We start from the raw sequence: 23,352 nt of genomic DNA on the forward strand, positions 1-23,352 counted from the left end.
AGCTCAGTACTACAAAAGTGTCCTCACTGTGCTCTTGAGAAACTCCTTCCCTTCCTTGTATTCACTCACTCCACGACAATTTATGAGATGTTTTTTTCCCTTTTTTTATTGTTGGTGTCAGTGATCGTTATTATGGAAACATGGTTCTTGGTTCTGAGTTAGCTGTGGAGAAGGCTGTCTGGCAGTTTAGGTAAATGGACTGTACTTGTATGGTGCTTTTCTAGTCTTCTGCCTACTGAAAGTGCTCTAACATTACACGTCATCATTCATCCATTCATACACTGATGATAGGGGCTACCTGTCCATCAGCACTCTAACTAACATTCATACACCGGAGGCAGAGGAGAAATTTGGGGTTAAGTGTCTCACCCAGGGAGACATTGGCGTGCGCTTGTGGAGAAGGGATTGAACCGCCGATGCTCTGATTGAAGGACGATCCTGCTCTGCAGCTGAGCCACAGTCGCCCCAGGCTTATAATAAGTCGGCCTTTATTTTTGTGAAACTGTCTGACTTGCTTCAGACTAATCTGATCCACAGATCAATTTATAATATCTTTGTGAAACCGGCTAAAAAGCTGTGAATATTGGACTTTTCATTCATCAGGTAACCAGTCAATACTCCAGTGGGACACACATGTTGCTCTATGTCTGTTGGTTGTTTTTAGCATGTTAGTTATAACAACTTGATAGCTGGTGGTATCTCAAGACTGTCTCTTTACCCCCTAATGGTAAGAATATTTAAAGAAGTGTGTTTAATCTATAGCAGAATATTGTCAAAGTACAAGCTGATAGTAACTAGAAAGCACATTGTCTGCTCTGTTTGAAATTCAGCTATTGTCAAAAATACACCAGCACGTTAGAGATGTCAATCAATGTATCAAAAATGTAAGAAGCCAATAATCCCAAATGAGATACATTACTCGCATGATGGTATTGCTTGTTCTAAGGTCCTGGAGCTCACTGCAGAAGACAGAGACACTGGAGAAAATGCCCAGCTGACCTTTAGTGTTGTGGCCGGAGACCAAGAGCAGAAGTTCTATATGGTCAGTCACAAGCAGGAGCAGCGCGGCACCCTGAGGCTCAAGAAACGACTGGACTATGAACGACACAGCGAGCAAAGGTTCAACCTCACACTGAAGGTATGTGGCAGCTTTTCCATGGAGTAGATTTTAGTCGGCAAGTTGTAAGTTTGGATGCATTCACATACAGTGTGTTCCTGGAAAGTTTTAAAAGTTGTTGAAACTGATGGGGAAATTTCATAGACATTGATCTCAAAGTTGTTTCTATACTGAGCATAAATCTCTCAAATCAACTGCTGCCTCCGTCAACAGGTACAAAGACTTTCTAGGTGAAGAGAACTATAAAGTCAGTCACAGAAGACACAGGAGGTGTCGTATGTTAGACAAGAACATTAAACCTCCACAAGGCAACTTTTCATATGGGTGTCAGTAAGAGGTAGCTGTTGGAAAATAACCAGAAATCCTATCGGGTGATACAATAAAAAAGCTGCAGCACACTCATGCACATAGATGTATGGATGGTGTGATATTGCTTCTTATCCAAATAATAAGAAATGTTTCCAAACATTAGGGTGATCACTACTGTTTATGCACAAAATCATGAATATCTTCGGACAAAACAATTGATCACAATTGATCACAAACACAACTAGAAGGGAATTCTGAGAGCGCAGACCTCGAGCAATGTCAATGAAAGTGAAAAAGATTGGTGTAACCGCTTCGTGATTAGGATCTTCACCAAAATGTCTTCTTCGTTGGCCTATGCTATACGCTTTCACCAAGTTTCATAGAAATCTGCCCGATTGTTTTTTAATCCTTCTGATAAATAGACAAACAAACCAAAAACATGACCTCCTTGGCGGAGGTAATTATGATAATAATAATAATTGTAGCGGTGCCTTGGAAACATTGCAGACCAACCTCATAATATTTGGCTGATAAGATGGATGTTCATACAGTTTAATCTTGCCTATACTGCACATGTATTACATGTGAGACTAAATGAGGTTCCTGTTTTAGGTTGAGGACCTGGACTTCTCCAGCCTTCTGCACTGTGTGGTGGAGGTAGAGGACTATAACGACCATGCTCCTGTCTTCATTCCACACCTCCTGGCTCTTGCCCCACTACCTGAGGACATCAACGTGGGAACCAGTGCGGCGCGTTTGTTGGCCAGCGACTCTGATTCAGGCCAGAACCGCGACATCACCTATAGCCTATCGGAGGACTCCGATCCCGATGGGCTGTTCACCATTGACCAGTCCGGTGTCCTCTCCGTGGCCCGGCTTCTGGATCGGGAGAGGATATCGCAGCATTACCTGGTTGTCATAGCAACTGATCATGGGGTTCCACCTCTAACAGGCAGCGCCACAGTCCAGCTGCCGCTGTTGGATGTAAATGATAACGGACCAGAGTTTGAGGCAGCTTATTCCCCATTAGTCTTTGAGAATGTGGCCGGACCACAGGTACGTAGGTGTGACTGGGCTTGATCTCACGAAAACATGCAACATACTGATATAATGCTTTGATTTGATTTGGCGAAAAGAAGAAAGTTAGGCGGATGCAAAGTAGAATTGTTTAACATTGGTGGTATGGATGAAATAATAATTAGAAACTTAGCAAAGCACAACACCATATGCTCTCCCTTCTTGTTTAGGTAGTAAGGTTGAACCAAACGTCGACCCTCCTCCGAGCTGTGGACCGGGACTCTCCAGACAATGGACCGCCCTTCCACTTCACCGTCCCCTCCGAGTATCGTCACAGCAACGATTTCTACCTCCAGGACAACCTAAACGGGACGGCGACACTCACAGCTCTGAGGACGTTTGACCGCGAGCGGCAGAAAGAGTTCCTCATTCCCATTGTTATGAGCGACAGCGGCCATCCAGCCAAAACGGTGACCAGCACCCTGACAGTGACCATCGGCGACCAAAACGATCACGCACACGTGGCGGGGGAGAAGAAGATTTTCATCAATAGTCACAGAGGTGAGGGGTTCATCTGAAGTGATGAAGCTCTGGACTTCATCTACTTTTATAGCACATTTCTAACTTTGATGTCTCTGTAGGTGAAACTGATTCCGCCAGCCAATTAATTTCCAATCAGTGTGCACACAAGCAGAACATCACTTTTATGGTGTTATTCACCTCTGCCTCAATCCACCTGCTGTCACCACATAGTCATTGTCTGCATGATCCCTGTTTAGTCAGAATGGCTCCCATGGTGATATTCTAAGGGTCACAAGGGCAAGCCATTGCTGAATATGACATGCAAATAATCCATTTTTCACATCCATAGTTTCTTTTGTTTATATTCGTACTCCTAAACCTATTGGAAAAAAGCACATTATCAGATTTTGCCATTGTAAGGAAACAATGTGTTTCAATGAAGTCCAACTTTTTCCTTATTTTCTGTCAACAAAGAACAATAGGCTAAAATTCAGCATGTCAAGGTCTGCCTTTACATTTTCAAGGGTACCCTCAGAATAATTCCCACATGGTTCAGAGAGTGAGGAGCTGGAGGAGAGAGTGAAAGCAACAATCATTCTTTCTCCATGATTATAATCGTAGTGCATTCTCGCAGCCTTTACTGTTATGTATTTCTCTCTTCTGAAAGGTAATTGTGAATGAAGCCTGAGACATACGTTCTGGCCTACATATATTTATGTGTGCGTGTGTGTGTAATTTCATCCTTGTTGATGCTGTGTTTTGAATACCATATACTGTGTCTATTGGAATGGTTTTTAAGGCTTGTGGTATTAATGGTATTACAAGCATGGCACACACAGTACACACTTAAATACATGTGGAGATACACCTGCTGAGATACACACTATTCTTACCCGAACGTTGTCCTGAATAAATGGAAAGCCAGTGCAGAGTAATATATTTGATCCAAAAACGTTTATACACCGAGTTGATGGTGATTTTAAAAAGTAAACTGATGACCTCGTCTGTTTTCTGTTATCAGGCCGTATGCCAACTACGGTGCTTGGAAAGGTCTACTCTCCTGACCCTGATGACTGGGACAACAAGACGTTCATATTTGAAGGACACGTGCCGAGGTAAATAATGTGACTCTTCATGAACCATTCATGCCGGATGTTTCATATTTCAGACCTATGCCACAGGAAAGAGAAAGCTGCACTGTGTAAGATCTGTTAATGAAAGTGCAACAGTTCTATCAACCTAAAACACAGACTGTAGAAGTATTTTCTAAACACACAACACAATAAGTGCCAATGAAACCGCAAACACAGTAACGGAAATCACTGAAATACTCCATTGACTCCATGATTCCTTTGCTCAAGATTTTCCGAAAGGCACCATTACCATTTCAGATATGTAGGTTGTGTTGGCCAACGTTTGTGATGACCTGATCTTTGTTGTGTAATGATAGATGATGGACCTGTCCCACTTGGGATGATGTACACTTTGTCATGAAAACCTTAATGGGGATCGCTGTGGGAACACATGGCTTTTCTTGGTCTGAGCCGTGTTACGTTTCCCTGCTAATCTTGCAGCACACTGTTGCTACATAATAGGTTTTTTAGTTGTGATTCATTCAGACATTTAAATAATGCAAAGCAACAACACCGCTGACTGAAATATCTCTCAGGAAGACAGTAGCCAGATGTTTTCTTGCACTGTGATCAATTCTGGAGACTCATGTACTAAAGAAGTCCCTCACACTTTGCAGAATTCAAACAGCTGCGTTTTGCTGCTATTCACAGACTTTTTTGTTTTGCTGGCTCCCAATGCCTTTTTTGCATTTGTCACTAACAAGTTGGTTCCTCAGCTGAACACCGGCCAAGTGTGAAATCGGTTGGATGGAAAGTTGTGGAGAAAATGAAAGGACAGGCATACATGGACAGACTCCTTCCATTATAGTTAGATGTATCACGTTACAATTCAGTTTTTTTCTTGCATAGACCCAATTTCTTGTTGACAGTGTAGTCTGTAATCAACCACCAAGCTGCATCCCTGATGTATTGATTAAGCTACAACTTCCTCATTAAATCAGCAAGATAATTCTGTAGTGTCAATTATTTTCCATCGTTTTTACCACTCGATTCCTCCCTCACCCCACCATCCTGTCCAATTTTCCTTCACAGGTTGGTTTTTATTTTTCCTTTTTTGCTGATCTGTTCCCTGTTTCAGGATGCAGAGGCTCTGGCCTGTTTCTAAAAAACGGCCACCTCGAGACGTTCCTCTGCCAATATGGGCAGTTATATTTTTCACTTTTCCGACTCGCACACACACAAGTACCAAAAATCACTTCATCACCTCACAACATCTTAAGTCTTCAGTCCAAACTGAGCTGAACTCCCAGCATTTCCCCCCTTCTCCTTCTTAAAGTGAAAGTGCAGCCTTTATAGAGGACCGGGTGAACTATGAGGCGTTAACATTTCATGACAGCTCTCATCTCTTGGTTTTTCAGGCCAGTCGAGTTCAGAACACATTGAGTTTTCACTGCTGTACTGGCTTTTCACAAAATGGAGTGGGTCATAGCTCATTCTGTTCTACTTTATATATTTTTATGTCAGTGCATCAAATCAAACACGATTGCTGTTGTTCACTGTGAGTGCATGCTTTATCTGTTACATTTGTGGTGTCTTATATCAAGGGGCTGTTTTGTAGTTGTAGTTAAACAAACAGCACGGAAAGGATATTAGTATTATAATGAAGCATATCAATGCATCTTGTAGAATAGTTCTACTGCACCCGTCCTACTTTGTCTGGAAAAGAAGTGGCCAATAATGTAAAAGGTAGTTCACATAAATGGCAATAGAAGCAGGCTTCAGCAAATTGGGAAGTACCAAGTGGGAAAGTATTGGTAGTTTTGATAGAGAAGTAAAAATTGTCTTTCAGTGAAACCTGAAATTAAGTGCTATACATTAGACATCATTTACCCACCACAGCATATGCTGTAAAATGAGTTAATGGGGCCCTGTAAGTGGTTTATTATTTGATTTGCCAAGTTTCTGCCTTGGATCTCCTCTATAATCCAACTTGAATGAGCTCATTTGCTGTACAAGGGGAGCACAGAGACGAGGACCAAGTGAAATTGCTTCCTTGCATGTCTTTGTGCCTATTAGTCAGTCTCATTTGTCCCAGTGTCTTCCTCTCTCACTTTCTATCATTGTCCCAGGGGGCCATTGCTTTACAGCAGAAAACAGTAAACACATGGTGAGGGGGATGAAAGAGTATTTCTATCGGTCTGTCTTCATCTTGGACAGTTGGAACGCGTCCTGAAGGCAATCAAAACCAGGAAAGGGTGTTGGGACTTTTACAGAATATCACATAACTTTAACACATCTGCTTCACTCTTTTATACATATCTTTACAAAATCCCTGCCGACCCTCACACACCGACAAATTGTTGTGACTATCACCTATTAAGGGTACAGTACTTTCTTCATTGGCACTGAATGTTGGCACTAGATGTTAATCTTGAGGAGTGAAAACGTCCGATATTGATGCAATTCTTAGTGATACTTTGCTGGTATTTTATAATTAGTGCCCGAGCATCGACCAGCAGTCATCAAGGACCCTATTGAAACTGAAGGAATTAATGTTATTCTCTCAGATTTATTGCTTTTTTAGGGGCTTAAGATGCTCAAAGAGTTGTGCAACTTGTCAGGATTAAAGAGGAAGTCAAGCCATTTTTAATTTAAGGCCATTTCTAGCCTTTTTTCAACGCTGTATTTGTCAAACTCCTCCTACAGATTTAATCGGATCGACTTACATTTGGTCATTACAAATTTAAAACGTTTAGAGTACACTGACCCTTTAATACTGGCTCAAACCAACTAAAAGCCCACAGGACCTCTATTGGTACATGTGGTGGTAAATTACATTACATTACAGTCATTTAGCAGACGCTTTTTTTTTTTTTTTTACGGGAGCACTTTTGGGGTTAAGTGTATTGCTCAAGGACACATTGACATCAATTACAAAGTTTATTACATCAAACAATATTTTAAACAGGGTATTAAAAACACAGGAAATCCATTAAATCGAATCGATTCAAAACAGTAAAAGGTATATATCAAATATACTTTGTGACACAAACTACAGTAAAAGAGGGGAGTGCTACAGGATAAATGGACGTAGCCGCAGACAGAGGGGGAAGTAATGCTGGGACAGAGTACTCACATGGTCCGGTGCCCCACACACACACTGCAAAGCTAAAGGGTAAAGAAACAATTTGTGGAGGGAGTGCAAAGAAAACACATGATTATGGGGGTGCAAAGCAAGGTGAGAAACTCTATGACCAAACCCTCCACGCTCCCCACTGGCCCTATAGCACTCGGACAGACAGACAGACAGACAGAAAACAAGTGCTCAGCACACAATGTTAGCATCGCATGGCAGCTACAAGAACCTATTAACTATTAACCTCTTGGGGGAAATCAATGACTGCCACAAGAGCTAACAGAGGGTAACAAAATAAACTAACACTAACAAAAACAAGCTAATGAACTAAAGACCAAACAAAACAGCAGTGGCAGTCAGCGTCTCTCCTGCCTGCTTACTGCGTAGCCCCCATCTGGAAAGCTCAACACAGGGAAGTGAGAGTCGCTATGGAGCCGGAAAGACACAGCTCATCGGTACGGCTTATATAGGGAGCCAAACAAATTGGGAACAAGGAAGTAGGAGGTGCTAAGGCCTACCTAGCCCTACAGTAGCCCAGGAGGGACATATCATGACCGGCTACACAACGTTGTTTCTGTGCTGCCAAAAAGCGCATTTTGCCATAAAACGGTAAGTAGTTGTAACGTTGACATGCTTTGTCCAATCTGCTCCAAATTTTCCAAGCAATATAAAGGGTCCAGTCCTGAGGACATAAGACTCCTGTCCCCGCCCCCTACACATAAGCCCTGTTAGTTTCAGACCCATGTGGGAGGCATCATTTCACTCATTAGTGAGTTCCTGTTTCATTGATGTGGGTTATCACCGTTCCCTACACTGTAGCCCCGCCTTCTTTCATAACTCATAAGCCGTTTGTCGGAGACTCTTGTGGAATTAATTATTGCACTCGGCTGAGTTCCTGTTGGATTGTGCCTGGGTGCTTCCCGCCGGTACTCCCGATGAGCGGGGGCCCGTTCATCACCTCTTACAGCTTAAATGATTGTATTTTTAATTAAAGGTCTATGAACATAGGCAGAACCCTCACTCAGGGCTATGAGTTTTACATCACATCCTAGCAGATGCACAAACTAGAAATTTGCTCATTGCACACAATGTGGATGAGCCCATCAATATGAGCCCCATAAAAAGGGTCCATGTCCATAATCATGTTTCAATTCCACAATTTTTAGAGGGCTGCATGGACTGCTGTGACAACACTGGACTCACACAGTGGAGGCTCTGAGTCGATACCCAAGGGGAGCGACTCATATTGTAGAATGTCAGGTCCGGTTGACTCTGGACCTACAGGAGATAAGCAGGCAGTCATACTGAGAATTATTTTTCCACTTAGACGGTTACTATTGTTGGGAACGAAAAGGAGGGTGTTTGAGTTATCAGCATATATAAAAACTAAATTATAGACATCAATAGAATTATTAATGTCAGTAAGATTATTAACGATTATTAATAATAACGTAGCATCACCCTGCGAACAGGGACAAATAACCGAACTAAAAACTAATCTCATAATTAGTATTGACTCACAATGTTAATAGTCAAAGTACTATTCCACATTCAGAGTGAAAAGTGAAGGTGTTGAGTACGAGCACAGACCACATATCCAGCTATTATCACAATACATGCACAAAGTAATCACAGACAGTGTGGCTGCACGGTAAAGATAGACCGAACTACCAAAATGAAGTTTGCACATAACCACGCTCGCGAGACTACAAAATGGCGCCGGACTCTAACATGGCGATAGACAAAAGAGAGATTACGTTATCTGCACGTGTCTGAAGCAGTTAGCTCACCCGGAGCTACATTAGCTTCACGCTATATGTGTGTGTGGGTTAGTAAAAGAAGAGAGAAAGCAAACAAAACAAAATAATTCCTCCAAAAACAAAATAAGATCCTCCCCGCCGCGGTGGAGTACGGAAGATTGTTCTCTCATCTACAGAAACACAACTGACGATCTTTGAGTCGCCCAGCAGCGGTTCTGGCCTTTGAACTGATGAGAAACAACTTCCGCCTCAGCTAGGGGTGAATCATCTCAACGCAGTAGTATGAAATACACAGTAACTTCTACACAACATTAATGATCGCGGTTGTTAATCTCTGCGATTATTGAGCATACACACCACGTTATAAAATGACACAGTAACTTAAGCAACACAAACAATTTAATAAACACAATAACCTAAATTTAGCCCAGACACCGTAATGCGGTGATAAAACTCTCGATACTTTCTTGGGCTCAGTAAAGGAATGTTCTTTCCTTAAGGCTGGAACAAAGTCGACTTGGTTAGAAAGAGAAGTAAGTTAAACAAAACAGCCTCTATTTGTCCAGCGAATGTAAAACTGGGGTTCCTTCTAAAAACAGCTACGTTGTGTTCGTGCTTCCTTTCCCTGACGGAGGTCGGGGGGATAAGCAAAGAGCTGAGGGGAACTCAGGGGTTTTGTAGTTTGGGGGTATCCAGTCGTAAAACCGTAAGTCTCGGCTCGGCATCCCTGGGCTCGTCCAATGAGCAGCGCCGAGCTTTCACAACCGAACTACCTCAGAATTTCATTTCTTTCTTGTGGGGGGTTTGGTTGCCATCTACCTAAATCAGGCTCCAGATTGCTCTGCACAATAGGAAGGCCAGATTCCTTTGTCTCAGAGCACATGGCCCCAACACTATGCCGACCTCTGATGGGCAAATAACTGAAATTACTGTTCTCTGCAGACGCACTGTCACGTCTGAAATAGCCTAATCAGTACCACACCAGCGGTTTCCTTCAGGTTCAGCAGCTTGACCCTCTCAGGCTCCAAGCCATTAGAAAGTAACTAAGGCCGGGCGATGCAATAGTTGCACTATTCACTGTGGCACAGAGGTTCGTGACTCGTTTTTGTGGGCTGTGCTGGTTGGCTGTCTGAACACGTAACATTTTTAATGCGTTTCTCACGAGGGTGAGATTCAGGTTCAAACTACTTCATACATCCCAAGAAGAGGAGTTAATTTGAAGCTTTGGACAGTCTATAAAGCTTCAAAACTCTTAGGAGAGAGGGTAAACATATTCATCCCTGCACAGGGCTTGGCTTGTATGAATTCAAACAAAGGCATTAAAATGTTGTCATTTAAATGTAATTTTTTTAAACTGGTTTGGGTATCTGTGTGTTTGTTCTTTCCCCTCAGTTACTTTATCCTGAACAAGCGAACAGGCTTCATGATCATCAAAGAGAATGCCCCACCCGACATCTATCAGTTCCAGGTCCGTGTGTCCGATGGAGTGTGGCCAGATGCCGTCTCTACTGTCACCGTGCACGTGAGGGAGCTGCGTGACGAGGCCATCTACAACTCAGGGTCTCTCCGCCTGGCAGGTAAGATTGACTCTGTAGAGACACACACACACTGCCCCGCCTCCGGTCAGAAATGGTCTGAGGTGTCACACTTAAATGTCCAGGACGCTGCGTTTGGTTCTGGTCTGGTGTTCACAGACAGCTGATGTTGTCTGTTTTCGGTGTTCATGCAGTGCACTGTACAGGGTCTCACACATCTGTCCAGTGTGATGTTATCACATCAGCTGTGTGTTGTCATGTGGCTGAAGTTTGAGATGTCGTCCTTGACCTTAGAAAACTGGATTGGCTGAGAAATATCTTGAGATGTGGTGGAAAGCTCCAGAGAAAGCTAGTCAGTGGACCTCCTGTCAAATAACTTTGACCAAAAATGTCTCTATGTCTGGTTTATTGACAGTATTCTAATATATCTGTAATATACGGCACATAAGGTTTTGTCGGGGACATCACCACTGTCTCTAGTGTTAACACAGTCCACCAATCCTTTTATGAATGTCTGTATATTTTCTGCTTCCGCGCCTGCGACAGCTTTGGCCAGTTGCATTACGTTGTCCGTCCGTCCGTCCCGTGAAAAACCTCAGGCACAAACATCCACCTGCACTCAAGGATGAACCGATTAGAATTTGGTGGCCAAAGGTTAAATGTAGCCTCGCAAAAATACGTTTTTGGCCATAACTAAAGAATTCATCGGCTAATTGTGACAATTTCACACAAATGTCTATGAGGATAAAATGATGAATTGATGACAGACATGGATCTAAACTGCAACTTGACTGGATGGAAGAGGGGCTAAATACAGTTTTTTTTATTTATTTTTTTTATCTCACTTACAATTTTAACAGCACTCATACTTACTCTCATACTCTCTTGTGTGGATTCAGTGAAACAGATATGTGTTCTGAATACTGTAAACAGCAATTAAGTCATACAGGAATCTAGTAACATACTCTGAGACTGTCCTTTCTCCTCATAAAGACAGACATACAAAAAACTTTCCTTCACTTATAGATTTCAGTTGAGCTTTGGCTCTCTCATCTCCTTTGTATCGCATGTATTTGATATTCATGCCAAAGTGCTTGGCCCCTTTATGCTATTACAGCAACAGGTAGGACCTAAAGCAAAACCAATTTGTGATGAGCTGATAAAAGTCAACGGAAAAAAAAGAACTGTGCTGAGTGTACTGCTGACAAGGGAGTGTGGGGGATTGTGGTCATTATTTGCAAAGTTGTCTCCATTCATAGAAAATTAATGAGCTCTGATTACTGTTTGCTGTGGTTGTTTGCATTGTTTCACAGGACTGTCACACTCCCAGTGAAAGATATTTCCTTAGCAAAAGATTACACCCATTATTAATCCCTCACCCCTGACTCATGAGATTTCAGTTTGTCGTTGGCGCACACACAGAAAAAAACCTGTTTCCATTACTTATGCTGGCAAAATAATTAGTAGAGAAGGTTTTGCTCAGCCAGCACATTCTCCTCACATGTTGAGCAGCATCCATCATTACCTGATGCAGAGCACATCGGCTGTCAGAATTAAATTCGCTTTAGAGAAATGGGACATGGTTGAGGGATTTTTATGATTTCAGAGATATTGAAATAGAAGCAGAGGGGGAGGCCAGGAGGGGGGCACTCCGAAGATGGGAGGAGAGTAGAGGGAGAGAGAGAAGGCAAGGAGAGGATGGAGGGGAGAGTCGAGCCTCATATAAGTAGATAAAAGGATTTGCCTCTCATTCTGAAAACGGGGCTGAGGTAAATTAATGCGCACCAAAACCCAGAGACGCTGGAGAACAGCTGGTGCACACATTTTCAATATTTCTGTAAGGCAATTGAATCCATCCGCAAAATGTGGACTAGCAAATGTGTGTTCAAGATGAATAATGGAAATGAAGAATGACAGAAACCGCTCTCGCTTTTGTTATTTGCTTTTTCGAATGAAACCATTTTTTAATGAGGTCAGGTTTGTCAGCAACGTATCCCTGATGGGTGGTCACTTCACTGAGGGTTTTTAAATGGCAACGCTGCCATCAAAGGGCTGTTAGCTGCAGAGTATATTGATTTAATATGCCCCGGCTGTAACAGAGGGACTTAAATTGAGAGCTGGACAGCGCCGCTGTGAACACAGTGTCACAATAACTTTTAACCTGCAGTTCAGCAATAAACAAACAAACAAAAATGTAAGTTTGAAGTGTTGAAGCAAAAGGTAATAGCAAGAATTAATGACTTTGAGATCATCCTGAGGTGTAGGCAAGCTACCAAAACAGTGGTGTGTGTGCGGAGGATGTGTAACAGAAGACATTTCCAGGATTGTATTTTTTCATGTGCAGCTTTGGAGTAAACAGTCTCATTGATTCTCAGTCTCAAGGATTATGAAAATATTCTACTTATAGCATTACTTACACCCTCCTTGACATCCTAAATCCCATTTCAAGAACAAATGTGGAATGCAATGAGGACCCACAAAGAACGCACTCGTTAAGTCTGCCTCGCTGAGATTAAGGCTCTCTCTTCATTTCTCCCTCTCTCTCTCTCTCTCTCTTTCAATATTGATGGAAAGGTAAAAAAAACAATGTGGTAAACAAAAAGTCCTTGAAATGTCCACATAGCACTAGCTTAGAGTGGAATGCACAGTGCTCAGGGGGAAAGCACAATCTGAAGCACACAATGAGTGCAGTGCGTACACTCCTGACGTGGTTTGTGTCACACAATGAACGGGCTTTAGAAAGCGCAGAGAGCTTGTCCTTTAACAGAATATCTCTCTTTTCACATCGCTCTTCCCTCTGAGGTGTGCGCATTGTGCGATCAATATAGAATTGTGTTACAGGATTTGTCAGGATGGATTGGTGAGATACCTGAAACTTTCTTCACCTCCCTCACTGATCTGACACTTTAGTCGTTACTCAAATTGCCGCTCTCACTGTCCTCATGTCAGCTCATGAGCCTGGTATGTTCCATTGAAAGAGCAGCTAAAAGGAAAGTAGGAAAAATACACGAAATGCCACTAAACCTCATGGCGTTGTTTTTCTGTTTTCTTTTCTGTAGACGGGGGAAGATGTTTAGATCTCCTACTGCACACCACCTACTCAGCATGGTTGTAGTACTTGAGATCGATCCTGCTTTCTAGGTCGGTCTCAAGATCGCTTATTGAAGGTCTCGTCTCGGAATCGACTGCATTTTTTCTAGTTCTTGTCTCTGTCTCAGACAACGAGGACTTTTATTAGATATTATTTTATTTGAAGACTACAGCTGCGGGGATATCACTAAGTTGGGCCTGCATTGTCTGATGTATTTGTTGACATCATTACTGTGATTGCTCATAGAAAACAAAGGAAAAATTTACACACATAAAATTGCAAGCACCTTTATCCAGTATGTAGGGAGAATAACGATGAGTCCTCTTTTGTTCTCTCTCGGAATTTTAATGGGAAATGTGGATTTTTCAGATCAATGTGACGAGTGCCTACATGGTTTACATGGTCAACATTTTGTCATTAGTGTGTCATGCAGTGTTGGACTCTGGTCTGGTTTTGACTCTGACTCGCCCAGCTTTGGTCTTGACTTGGTGGCAACCGCTAAATGTCTTGGTCTTGACTTGGCCTAGCCCTGCCTTGGTGTTGGCCTTGACTTGGCCTCGACTTGGCCTAGCCCTGCCTTGGTGTTGGCCTCGACTTGGCCTAGCCCTGCCTTGGTGTTGGCCTTGACTTGGCCTAGCCCTGCCTTGGTGTTGGCCTTGACTTGGCCGAGCCCTGCCTTGGTGTTGGTCTTGACTTGGCCTTGACTTGGCCTAGCTCTGCCTTGGTGTTGGTCTTGACTGCGTGTCAACCCCTTAAAGTCTTGGTCTTGACTCGGTCTCGCACTGTCTTGGTCTTGACTTGGTGCCAACCCCTCAAGGACTTGGTCTTCTCTCAGTCTTGTTACACTTTGTTTAGGTGGTTTTGATAATAACACTGCTAGTCTCATTGCGCTGCATCCACTTTCATCATTGAGTTATGGCTTCAACCAGTGAGTGTTTTCATTAGCAATCAAAGGGGCCATTTCCTGTTCATAAGGAGCTCTATTCAGCCTGTGTCATCAGCTTTTCTCTACTCAGACTTGAAGAACATAGATTTATAACAGAACAGCCGGCATTACAAATTGGAGATGTTTACCAGGCAGAGAGGGTCTAACAAAAGATGATATCAAGTTGCATGATGGGAAAATATAGAACCTAGTGTTTCTGGAGATGCAGTAGGGACTAAAATATCACAATATTACAACCTCTGCTTCATTTTGACAATTTCTGTGTTTAGGTTCCCCAACATTATTGAACACTGGCTTGCCTCTTTACTTGGCATTTTGTCCAGAACCATGATTCAAAAGGTTGTTGTTTATAAGGCCCTTTATTTTAATTGAAAACAATTTCATGTCAGAATAAAGCACCCATCACAATTTCCCAGAGCACAAAGTGACATCCTTGAATCACTTTCTTTGTCTGAGCAACAGTCCACAACTCAAAGATTTGTTATATTTACAATGCTGTCAAACTAACAGTCTTTGTGGTCAATTAAAACTCCCTGGACGAATACATATGTCACACCCTCTGTCCATGTCTTGGCCTAGCAGAAGATTGAACCAAAGTCAACCACCTCGTCTGTTTTTCTGTGTGTGTGTTTCCCTGTCTTTCGCTATTCCCCCGAGCTCTTCCTGTAATCACTGAGTGGGGTCCTGAAATAAAATCTGTTCAAAACCATGGCAACGCAGGTGAGACATTTGGCGGTTCTCCACATGCATCACATGAGGAAACCAAAATACATCATGAATTGTTTTTGAGTAAACAATCTACATTGAATACAGTTAAGATAGAAGAGATTTATGTTTCAGCTGAGTGCCATCTGCATTCTGCTGCACACAATTATGCTAATGAGCAATATGTTTCTATTGGCCTCATTAGCTGTCTGCTTGTGTGTCTTCATTGTGAATCGGACACTTCCATAAACACCTATCAGAACAAGACGATTCAATCCTTACTTTTTTGAAGCAATGCTTTGTTTTGTCTTTTAATATTTTTATTTTAAAACTGATATTATTATATTGTGATATTTGGGTCTTTAAATAATCTATTCTTCAATAAAAATGTATTTCTTAAGTAGGATTTTATGGCAAAGCACAGCTGTTTGCTGTCAGAATAAGACAATATAGTAACAACTGCTTGTTTCTTTGAAAAATGATTCAAAGTAGTTTTTAAGACTTCATAAGTCATCAAAACTAAAGAGCATGTATAAAAACAGCTCCACTATGTCTCAGACTTTCATGAGGAAGAATCGCAAAAAGCTGCACAAAGACCGTGGTAGTATTTGTCTTTTCTCCCTGTGTGCTTTCAGCCCTTTTGTTTACTATCACATGAGTAGGATATTAATCCCATTTTTGCACCTATTTGTGAGACATCACAAGCCTACAGGCAGGAGTGCGTCCGTGCACCGCCGCCTCGGCTCCAATGAAGCCTCTGGCAAGGAGAAAGCAGCAGTGAGTTGTGAGGTTGGATCAAAGCCAGGTGCAAAGGCTGCCACTCTGCGTTAGGAGTTACTACCCTCTCCCCCCCAGCCCCCATCCCTACCGACTGTCTCTCTGTCTGCCTGTGTCCTTGTTTCTCCTGCTGGACTGACTGATGAGAGCTGACATTAGCCTCGATCCCTCACGCTGTATCCGATGAGCCCATTCTGAGCCCCCTGTTTTGTCTCTTAATGCCTAGGCTCTGTCTCCCTCTACGCACTCACAAACCTAATCACCCTGCCCAACCCTTCATACATATATACATATACAGTTGTGTGAAAAAGTGTTTGCCCCCTTCCTGATTTCTTATTTTTTTGCATGTTTGTCACACTTAAATGTTTCAGATCATCAAACAAATTTAAATATTAGACAAAGATAACACAAGTAAACACAAAATGCAGTTTTTAAATGAAGGTTTTTATTATTAAGGGGGGAAAAAACATGGCCCTGTGTGAAGAAGTGAAAAGTGAAACTGCATTTTGTGTTTACTTGTGTTATCTTTGTCTAATATTTAAATTTGTTTGATGATCTGAAACATTTAAGTGTGACAAACATGCAAAAAAATAAGAAATCAGGAAGGGGGCAAACACTTTTTCACACAACTGTATGTGTGTGTGTGTGTGTGTGTGTGTGTGTGTGTTCTTGTACTTCTGTCTCTGTGAGAACCAGTTTGAGCCTCAGGATGTTGATTTTGAAGACATTTCTGTGACGTAGGGCAGTTTTCTGGTAGTCCTTGGAATCTGTTCTCAAGTTAAAGGATAGGCTCACTTTTTGTTTCATAAAACAACACTTACATGCCACTTGTGTGACATTATGTTATGTTTTTGGGTTGTCCGTTTGGTCCATTATTTCAGTAATACTTTGAGCAAAATTCTTCAATTTTCTGCACAGACGTCCACTTTGACTCAAGGATGAACTGATTTGAATTTGGTGGTCAAAGGGCACTGTGATCTCGCAAAAAAAACTCAAGATTTCGTATGCTATTTATGACAATTTCCCACAAATGTCTAAAAAGGATAAAATGATGACATTTTGGACAGACACGGATGTCAAACTGCAACATAAATGGTTGACAGAGGACATCCAACCAACAGGCTGGATTTTAAAGCTGGTCTAGGTGTTTTGTAAATACTTTCAAAGTATCTCCCCAGAGCGTTACAGACACAAGCTGAATACAGATAAAGTCAGACAGACCGTGTGGGAAAAATGTTTTTTTTAACATTACAGCATGTAAACATTTTCTAGTAGAAACCCAAAATACAAGTACCAACCTTAAAATGAGCACGGTGTGTTGCCTTTAATGTAATGTAAAGGGGAATGTTCTATCTAGACTATAACTGAGGAAGCTACCCTCTTGATTTGAGTAACTGAGACTGCTGAAGCTTCATATTCAGAAGTTTCCTTATATTCTGTTTCTACTGCTCGGCTGCTGTCTGCTCAAGACCAAGATCAAACAAGTCTAAAATGATCATGGTTGGCCCCATGTCTGTTTAGGGACGTGATATTTCTATCCGTAAACTGCTCTTGTTGTATGTGGAAGATTGTTGCTAAACATGGACCCAAACCTGGGGGGGACCAGCCTAAAGTTCTTGTGTGTGATGGTCTTTGGCCTGAGCTCAGCCATGACACACCAGGCCTGTTCATCATCTTGACAAAGGCCACTGGTCAATAGATTAAGTGATTATGAGTTGATTTTGTTTTTGTACCTGTTCTTATGGACATAACTGTCTTAAACATATAACTCTGGCATGCTAAACCATAGGTGCTGGACTGACTTTCAGGAAAAAAAGGGGTGCAAGATTCCTTTCTTTGTCAACAGTCTGATTAGAAATTGAACCACAAATTACTGAGAGCGTAATTACCTTTTAATTACACTCTCAGGTTTGAAAATCCAAGTCCCAATCACTACCGTCACCCACAAGCACACAAACACAAACGCACACACAAATAAGTCCCAAAACAATAAATAAAAAGATGAATATCCAAATCCTGTATATAGTGTTGTGAGAAAAACTGGAAAAAACAGCGAGAAAGGACAGTTTCTTTGAAGTCTTGAAAACCACCTTGAGACAATTTTGACAGGAGCTTCCACAAAAGATAAACAGCAGTTACAAGACTGTCTATTCACTGAGAGCAAACTGCTGTGCCTTCCTATACAATTCTTCTTAAGGAATACATTTAACCATTAGATCATTTAAGGGTAGAGAAAACAAATATTAATATCAAATATCTGATATATGAAATATCTAGAAGAAAAGTAAGGATTAGAAATGACTCTGATAAAGTGAGCCATGTTCAATAATGTATCATCACAGGTCCGGTTTCCAGTCCGGTTTAGCACGAGGGCCCAGTTTGAAAATAATTGGATTTATCCTTGAGCAGGGGTGGAAATAATGAGGCCACTTCTGCAGTCCATGATTCCAATGGTGTGTGTGTGTGTGTGTGTGTGTGTGTGTGTGTTCCTCAGACATCACAGCAAAGGAGTTCATTGAACTGAGAGGGAAGCAGCGGAGCCGCTACGAGCTGCTGGTGGACTTCCTGTCTGAGATGCTCTCTGTTCCACCCGACGACATCAACATCTTCAGCCTCATGGATGTGAAGGAGCGAATGCTGGATGTCCGCTTCGCCGTGCACGGTGGGCCCTCCTTCCTCCAACCTGAGAAAATCCACGGCTATGTGGCCGCCCACAAACAGAAGGTAGGTCCTCGTTTGAGCCTTTTATCCACATCGACACAAACGGTTCTATACAATTTGCTTGTTCCGTTGGCTGGTCTGTTGGCGACTGTGTCGACTTGATTGATTGGCAACAGGACCTCATGAATGACGCACACATAATCTACTTGGCATAATCCAGCCAACTGCACACCAGTGAGCAAGTGCGCTACAGAAGCACTGGGATAAGTCAAGACACAGAGAAATCCCACAAGGTAACACTTGTTGATTGCAGGCAGCGGTTTTGCCTCTGGCAGTGTTTTGGCTGAAGCATGCGCTAAAGTCCAGCAAATCAAAACTGTCAGTAGAAATTTGGGACGTTGTCTCTGTTTGCTGGGTGCAGGAATGACAGTCACACGTCCAAACCCAACAGCATGAGTCATACAACTGTTAAGAAAGGGCAGTGTGTCAGATGCCTTGGACTCACCCTGCACAAGAAACTCTTTTTAGAATAACACGCTTCTAAACATCCGTAAATATTGTGAACAACAGCTGTCATCTGTGCACTCGGAGCGGTTTCTGTTGTTGCCCACCTTTTATATACCTGTCTCACCTGCTTTCACAACAGTCTTTGCTCGTAATAGTGGGTGTAACATTGCTCTTGGTTCCCATTTGAGTTTCTCCCTTGATCTCACTTGGCTGAAAACGGCTCTCCGTTGCAGGATTTTACCATTACCATGGTTAAATAATGGCACAGTTTTATAACCATACGAATTGAAATAGCTACGATATCTGTGGTGTCCTGATTACTGCATTGTTCCCCTGTAAAAAGGAGCATGGCGAGACACGTTTGTGTGTGCAGAGACATCTCCTCGTGTGTGTGTGTTGGTTTGTTTTGTGTTTGTGAAAGTCCTGCAGCTCACCTGAAGCGTCGAGAGGAAGAGGCGTAAAAATGTCAGAGGGAACAAACATTCCAGCATTAAATCCGCCAAAAAAGTGCCTTAAATCAGCATTGTGGAGAATGTTGGATATATAAAATGAGCAGGGAGTAATTGGATTAATTACACATTTTACCCACCACTGCGTGAACAAAGTGTTACTGTTGATTGCTATCGGAGATCGCCATTAATGCTTTCTGGTTGCCGATCTCTGATAATGTTCCACTGTGAACAACAACTCTTGTGTTGGAATCAACAGGAGGAGAGTCAGTGACGTTGGCAGCTGTTGTTAAAAAGTACCTTGTTACTGTTAGATCCGGGGGTTCTCTGGCCCGATACGGGGCTACCTACTGACTCAGCTCTCAAATAAAAGATTGGCGAGCTGGTGTTCTGTGAGGAAACTCGCCTGGCTCTGCTAACTACCGTTACTCCTGACGTCTACCCTGCTTCCTCCGGTAACGTGCACTCGGCCGAGGGGCCACCCTCTCTACCAGTCGCGTCAGTTATGGCAGCTTTCCTCTTCTGGATCCGGGCTCTTGGGAAATTGCCAGGTTAGATTTTAATGCCTAGGATTACAACTAAAACCGTAAGGGACTGATAAGTGGACCGGTCACTAGGATAACCATTAAGAACTCTTGTTGTTAATCATACAATAGATTTAACCTTTTACTGCCACGAGGAACTTCTACTACTTCAGCAAATGAATTATCTTGAGAAATTTACTTTAAATGCAGATTAGATATTTATTGCAGGATATATTAGCAGGGGCACAGCTACAGCTCAAATAAAATAATACTATACTTGATTCGATCAGGTTACAATCTCTTCTTAGGTTATACTCATTAATTTTCGATGCCGAGGCGGCTCGGTGGAGCTGGATTCACGATGTGGTAAAAAGTCCTTTTGGGGTTTTTAGGAGCGAAGGTCCGGCCGAACCTTCGGCTCCTCCTGCGCAGCCAACGAAGTCCATTCAGCGATCCCTCAGGCTCAGTACAACGTATTTAGGGCGGCTGCGTCCATCTGTTATCCGGTTGTTAAAGTCAAACAGGGGGGAGAGGGAAATCTCCGTCTTTCAATCTTTGTCCAGGAACGGCTGTCTTCTTTCCGTGAACAGAGACGAAGTCCTCCGATGCGGTTGTCTAGCGAGGTCCAGTGTTTCTCCATGGAGCACTTGGGCGGCTCCCGCGTTGAATCCCGTCTTGCTATTTGCAAGTCTCTCTTTTTATAACACTTTGAGCTCTCTCTCCCCCCCTCTCCCCAACACTTCCTAACTCGGCACATGATTATCATGACATCATTGATTATGTGTATGTGCTGCGAACAACACCCATCTCTCTGTGAGTGTGTGTTCTGGAAACTACCTAACTTCCCTGTGTGGGTGCTCTCACTTCCTCAATGCTCTGAGCATGTGTCAGGTTACACCCGTGTATGTGCTCGGACAACACTCCAACATCTGTTAAGATCTCAGCCTTTAAGGCCCCCACCCTGCTTACATCAGCTCTTTCCACACACACAGACTTCACTTTACTCAGATACACATACATTTTTATTATCAGTTTTACATTTGTTAAATCACTTCATAATTCTACGTACTACACACTTGCATTAATATGATTATTTAGAATACATTCTGTCAACTTTTGACTATACGCTTTGTGTCTATTTAAGCCTGATTCATATATCAAACATGTATTCCTCCTTTTTAAGGCAGCCTTCCTGGGAGCTCAACTCAACTTTTCTTGACACCCCCTTCTTGAGGTCTCAGGCTGCCACGCTCCGCTAGTCGTATCCTTGCAGAAAGTTGTCGTCCTCCGGGGGCCGTGATGACGAGTACGTCGTCCTCTGGTGAAGACGGTCCTGATTCCTGCTCCCAGCTGTCGACCACCACCAGCCCGTCCAAACCCGGTGGCTCCAATAGCAGGAGCCCGTACACAAAGACTTCATTAATATTACATTAAAGCGTTAAGCATAGCGAGCTAGCTAGGAGCGGTCTTATATTCTTTTCTAAGACCCCCTTTTCTTCGGAGAGAAATCCTCTCTTCGCATACTGCAACTTCTTCAGGGCCTGCACAGAGCCCCGTAGTACTCCTTCTCATGGTAACCACCCCTTTGACAGTGGCCACTCTGACTTAGGGTGGTAAACCTTGTATGTTGTTGGCCATTCTTGAGTTCCTGGTTTTCTCCTAGTATGGAACTGGCTTCAGCTGTTCCACTCCTTGGATTCCTTTCTTCTTGAGTTGAATGGTGTTGCTGTCCAAAATCTTCACCACTGTGTCGGATTTGTCGTACTTAGCTTTGACTGCAGAGTCAGGTGCACCGACCTGAGCCTTGATCCAGACTCGCTGTCCTACTCGAAGTGGGACTTTCTGCTCGAGCTTGGGTTCTTTATCCTCCAAGCCCCGCCCTACTTCCTGTGACGTGAAGCTGCGGTGCATCAGCTCCTCTGCTGGGGAGGGCCTGTCACTTCAGTAGCGGTCGTTCAAGGCCCTGGCAATGTCCAGGGTCTTAGTGCTCCCAGGAAGGCAGCCTTTTCTTGACATTACCATTGAATGTTACCATTCAGTTACATTAAGGCACGTTCATGTTCCATTCAAAATGATGAGTGGGCCAACGTCAATTAGGACATTATCATGATGTGTTCAAATGTAATCTTGTGAAATGTAGTATTTGGGGAGGAACTTGAATAGATCCAGTTGTTTGAAGGAGATGTTTTCACAGCAATGTAAAATAGATATTAGAGAGGGAATTATGACCTACTTAACTTCCTAACAATAGCAACTTATATTACATCATTAACACTGCTAACCCCAACATTTTTAATAAATAACAATACAATCTTTTATTTCCTAATCATTGGAATTGAAGGCTGTGACATCACTGTTTGAGTGAGCGTTCGGGGTCACCTCCTCTGCCATCAGTATGGTGTGTGTGTGTGTGTTTGAATGTGCAGCGCTTTGAGTGGTCTCTACACTAGAAAGGCTGTGCTATTTACCATTTATTTGCATCAGTCTAGATACCGTGTATTCCGGACCCCTTTACCACCACCGTCCTGCACCAATATACGAACCGTAATCAAGTCATCATCCACACTGTCGCATAATAATTGACATTGCTTACGGGAGATGCACATGCATCATTTAATTTATTATATTGAACCCGGAAGGGGAAATTTGTCTGCATTTGACCCATCCCTGTATATAGGGAGCAGTGGGCTGCCAATGACAGGCACCCGAGGAGCCTGGGGTTTAGTGTATTGCTCAGGACATGTGCCACGTCCCAGTCAAGGATCAAACCGTTGACCTTCCGGTTACCAGACAACCCTCTTAACCCAGTGAGCCACGGTCGCCCCAAATGCAATTTATACTATTGCAGACCATAAACACAGGACAGAAAGCAGCAATACCACAAATCCCCAATTGGTAACAAACATACACCTATGTTTGTTGCAATAGGCCTTTTATAACGAGGACATTTTCACATATCACAGCATGCCAGGGTCCTATTGTGCATGCTGGCTCATTGCTTATTGGGACACTTGAATAAAACAGAGCCATTGTTAATGTTATAAGTAACACCTGTCCGTATTGTCTGCTGTGAAAAAGGCCTGTTGCAAATTTTAATTCTGATTAAGTTGTTTGTTTTTTAAATTACACTCCAAGCCCGTAATAGCGGTCTGAATATCATCAAACACCTAGAGAGCATAATGGCAAAGATATTTTGTTTGCATAGTTAACGCGGACTATTTTT

General features: G+C 42.7%; 1 protein-coding gene across 1 annotated transcript in view; it reads left to right on the forward strand.

Annotated features, from left to right (window-relative positions):
* Nucleotides 1-23,352, forward strand: part of LOC116382790 (neural-cadherin) — a 297,924-nt gene that overhangs the window by 167,916 nt on the left and 106,656 nt on the right. Inside the window, exons 20-25 of the mRNA XM_031846106.1 lie at nucleotides 947-1,138; nucleotides 2,039-2,482; nucleotides 2,674-3,004; nucleotides 3,987-4,080; nucleotides 10,327-10,511; nucleotides 18,483-18,712. Coding sequence (XP_031701966.1) covers nucleotides 947-1,138; nucleotides 2,039-2,482; nucleotides 2,674-3,004; nucleotides 3,987-4,080; nucleotides 10,327-10,511; nucleotides 18,483-18,712 — 1,476 coding nt within the window. The remainder of the gene's footprint in view (nucleotides 1-946; nucleotides 1,139-2,038; nucleotides 2,483-2,673; nucleotides 3,005-3,986; nucleotides 4,081-10,326; nucleotides 10,512-18,482; nucleotides 18,713-23,352) is intronic.

Source organism: Anarrhichthys ocellatus, unplaced genomic scaffold (assembly GCF_004355925.1).
Source record: "Anarrhichthys ocellatus isolate YVR2014 unplaced genomic scaffold, GSC_Weel_1.0 scaffold6, whole genome shotgun sequence".
Classification (NCBI taxonomy): domain Eukaryota; kingdom Metazoa; phylum Chordata; class Actinopteri; order Perciformes; family Anarhichadidae; genus Anarrhichthys; species Anarrhichthys ocellatus.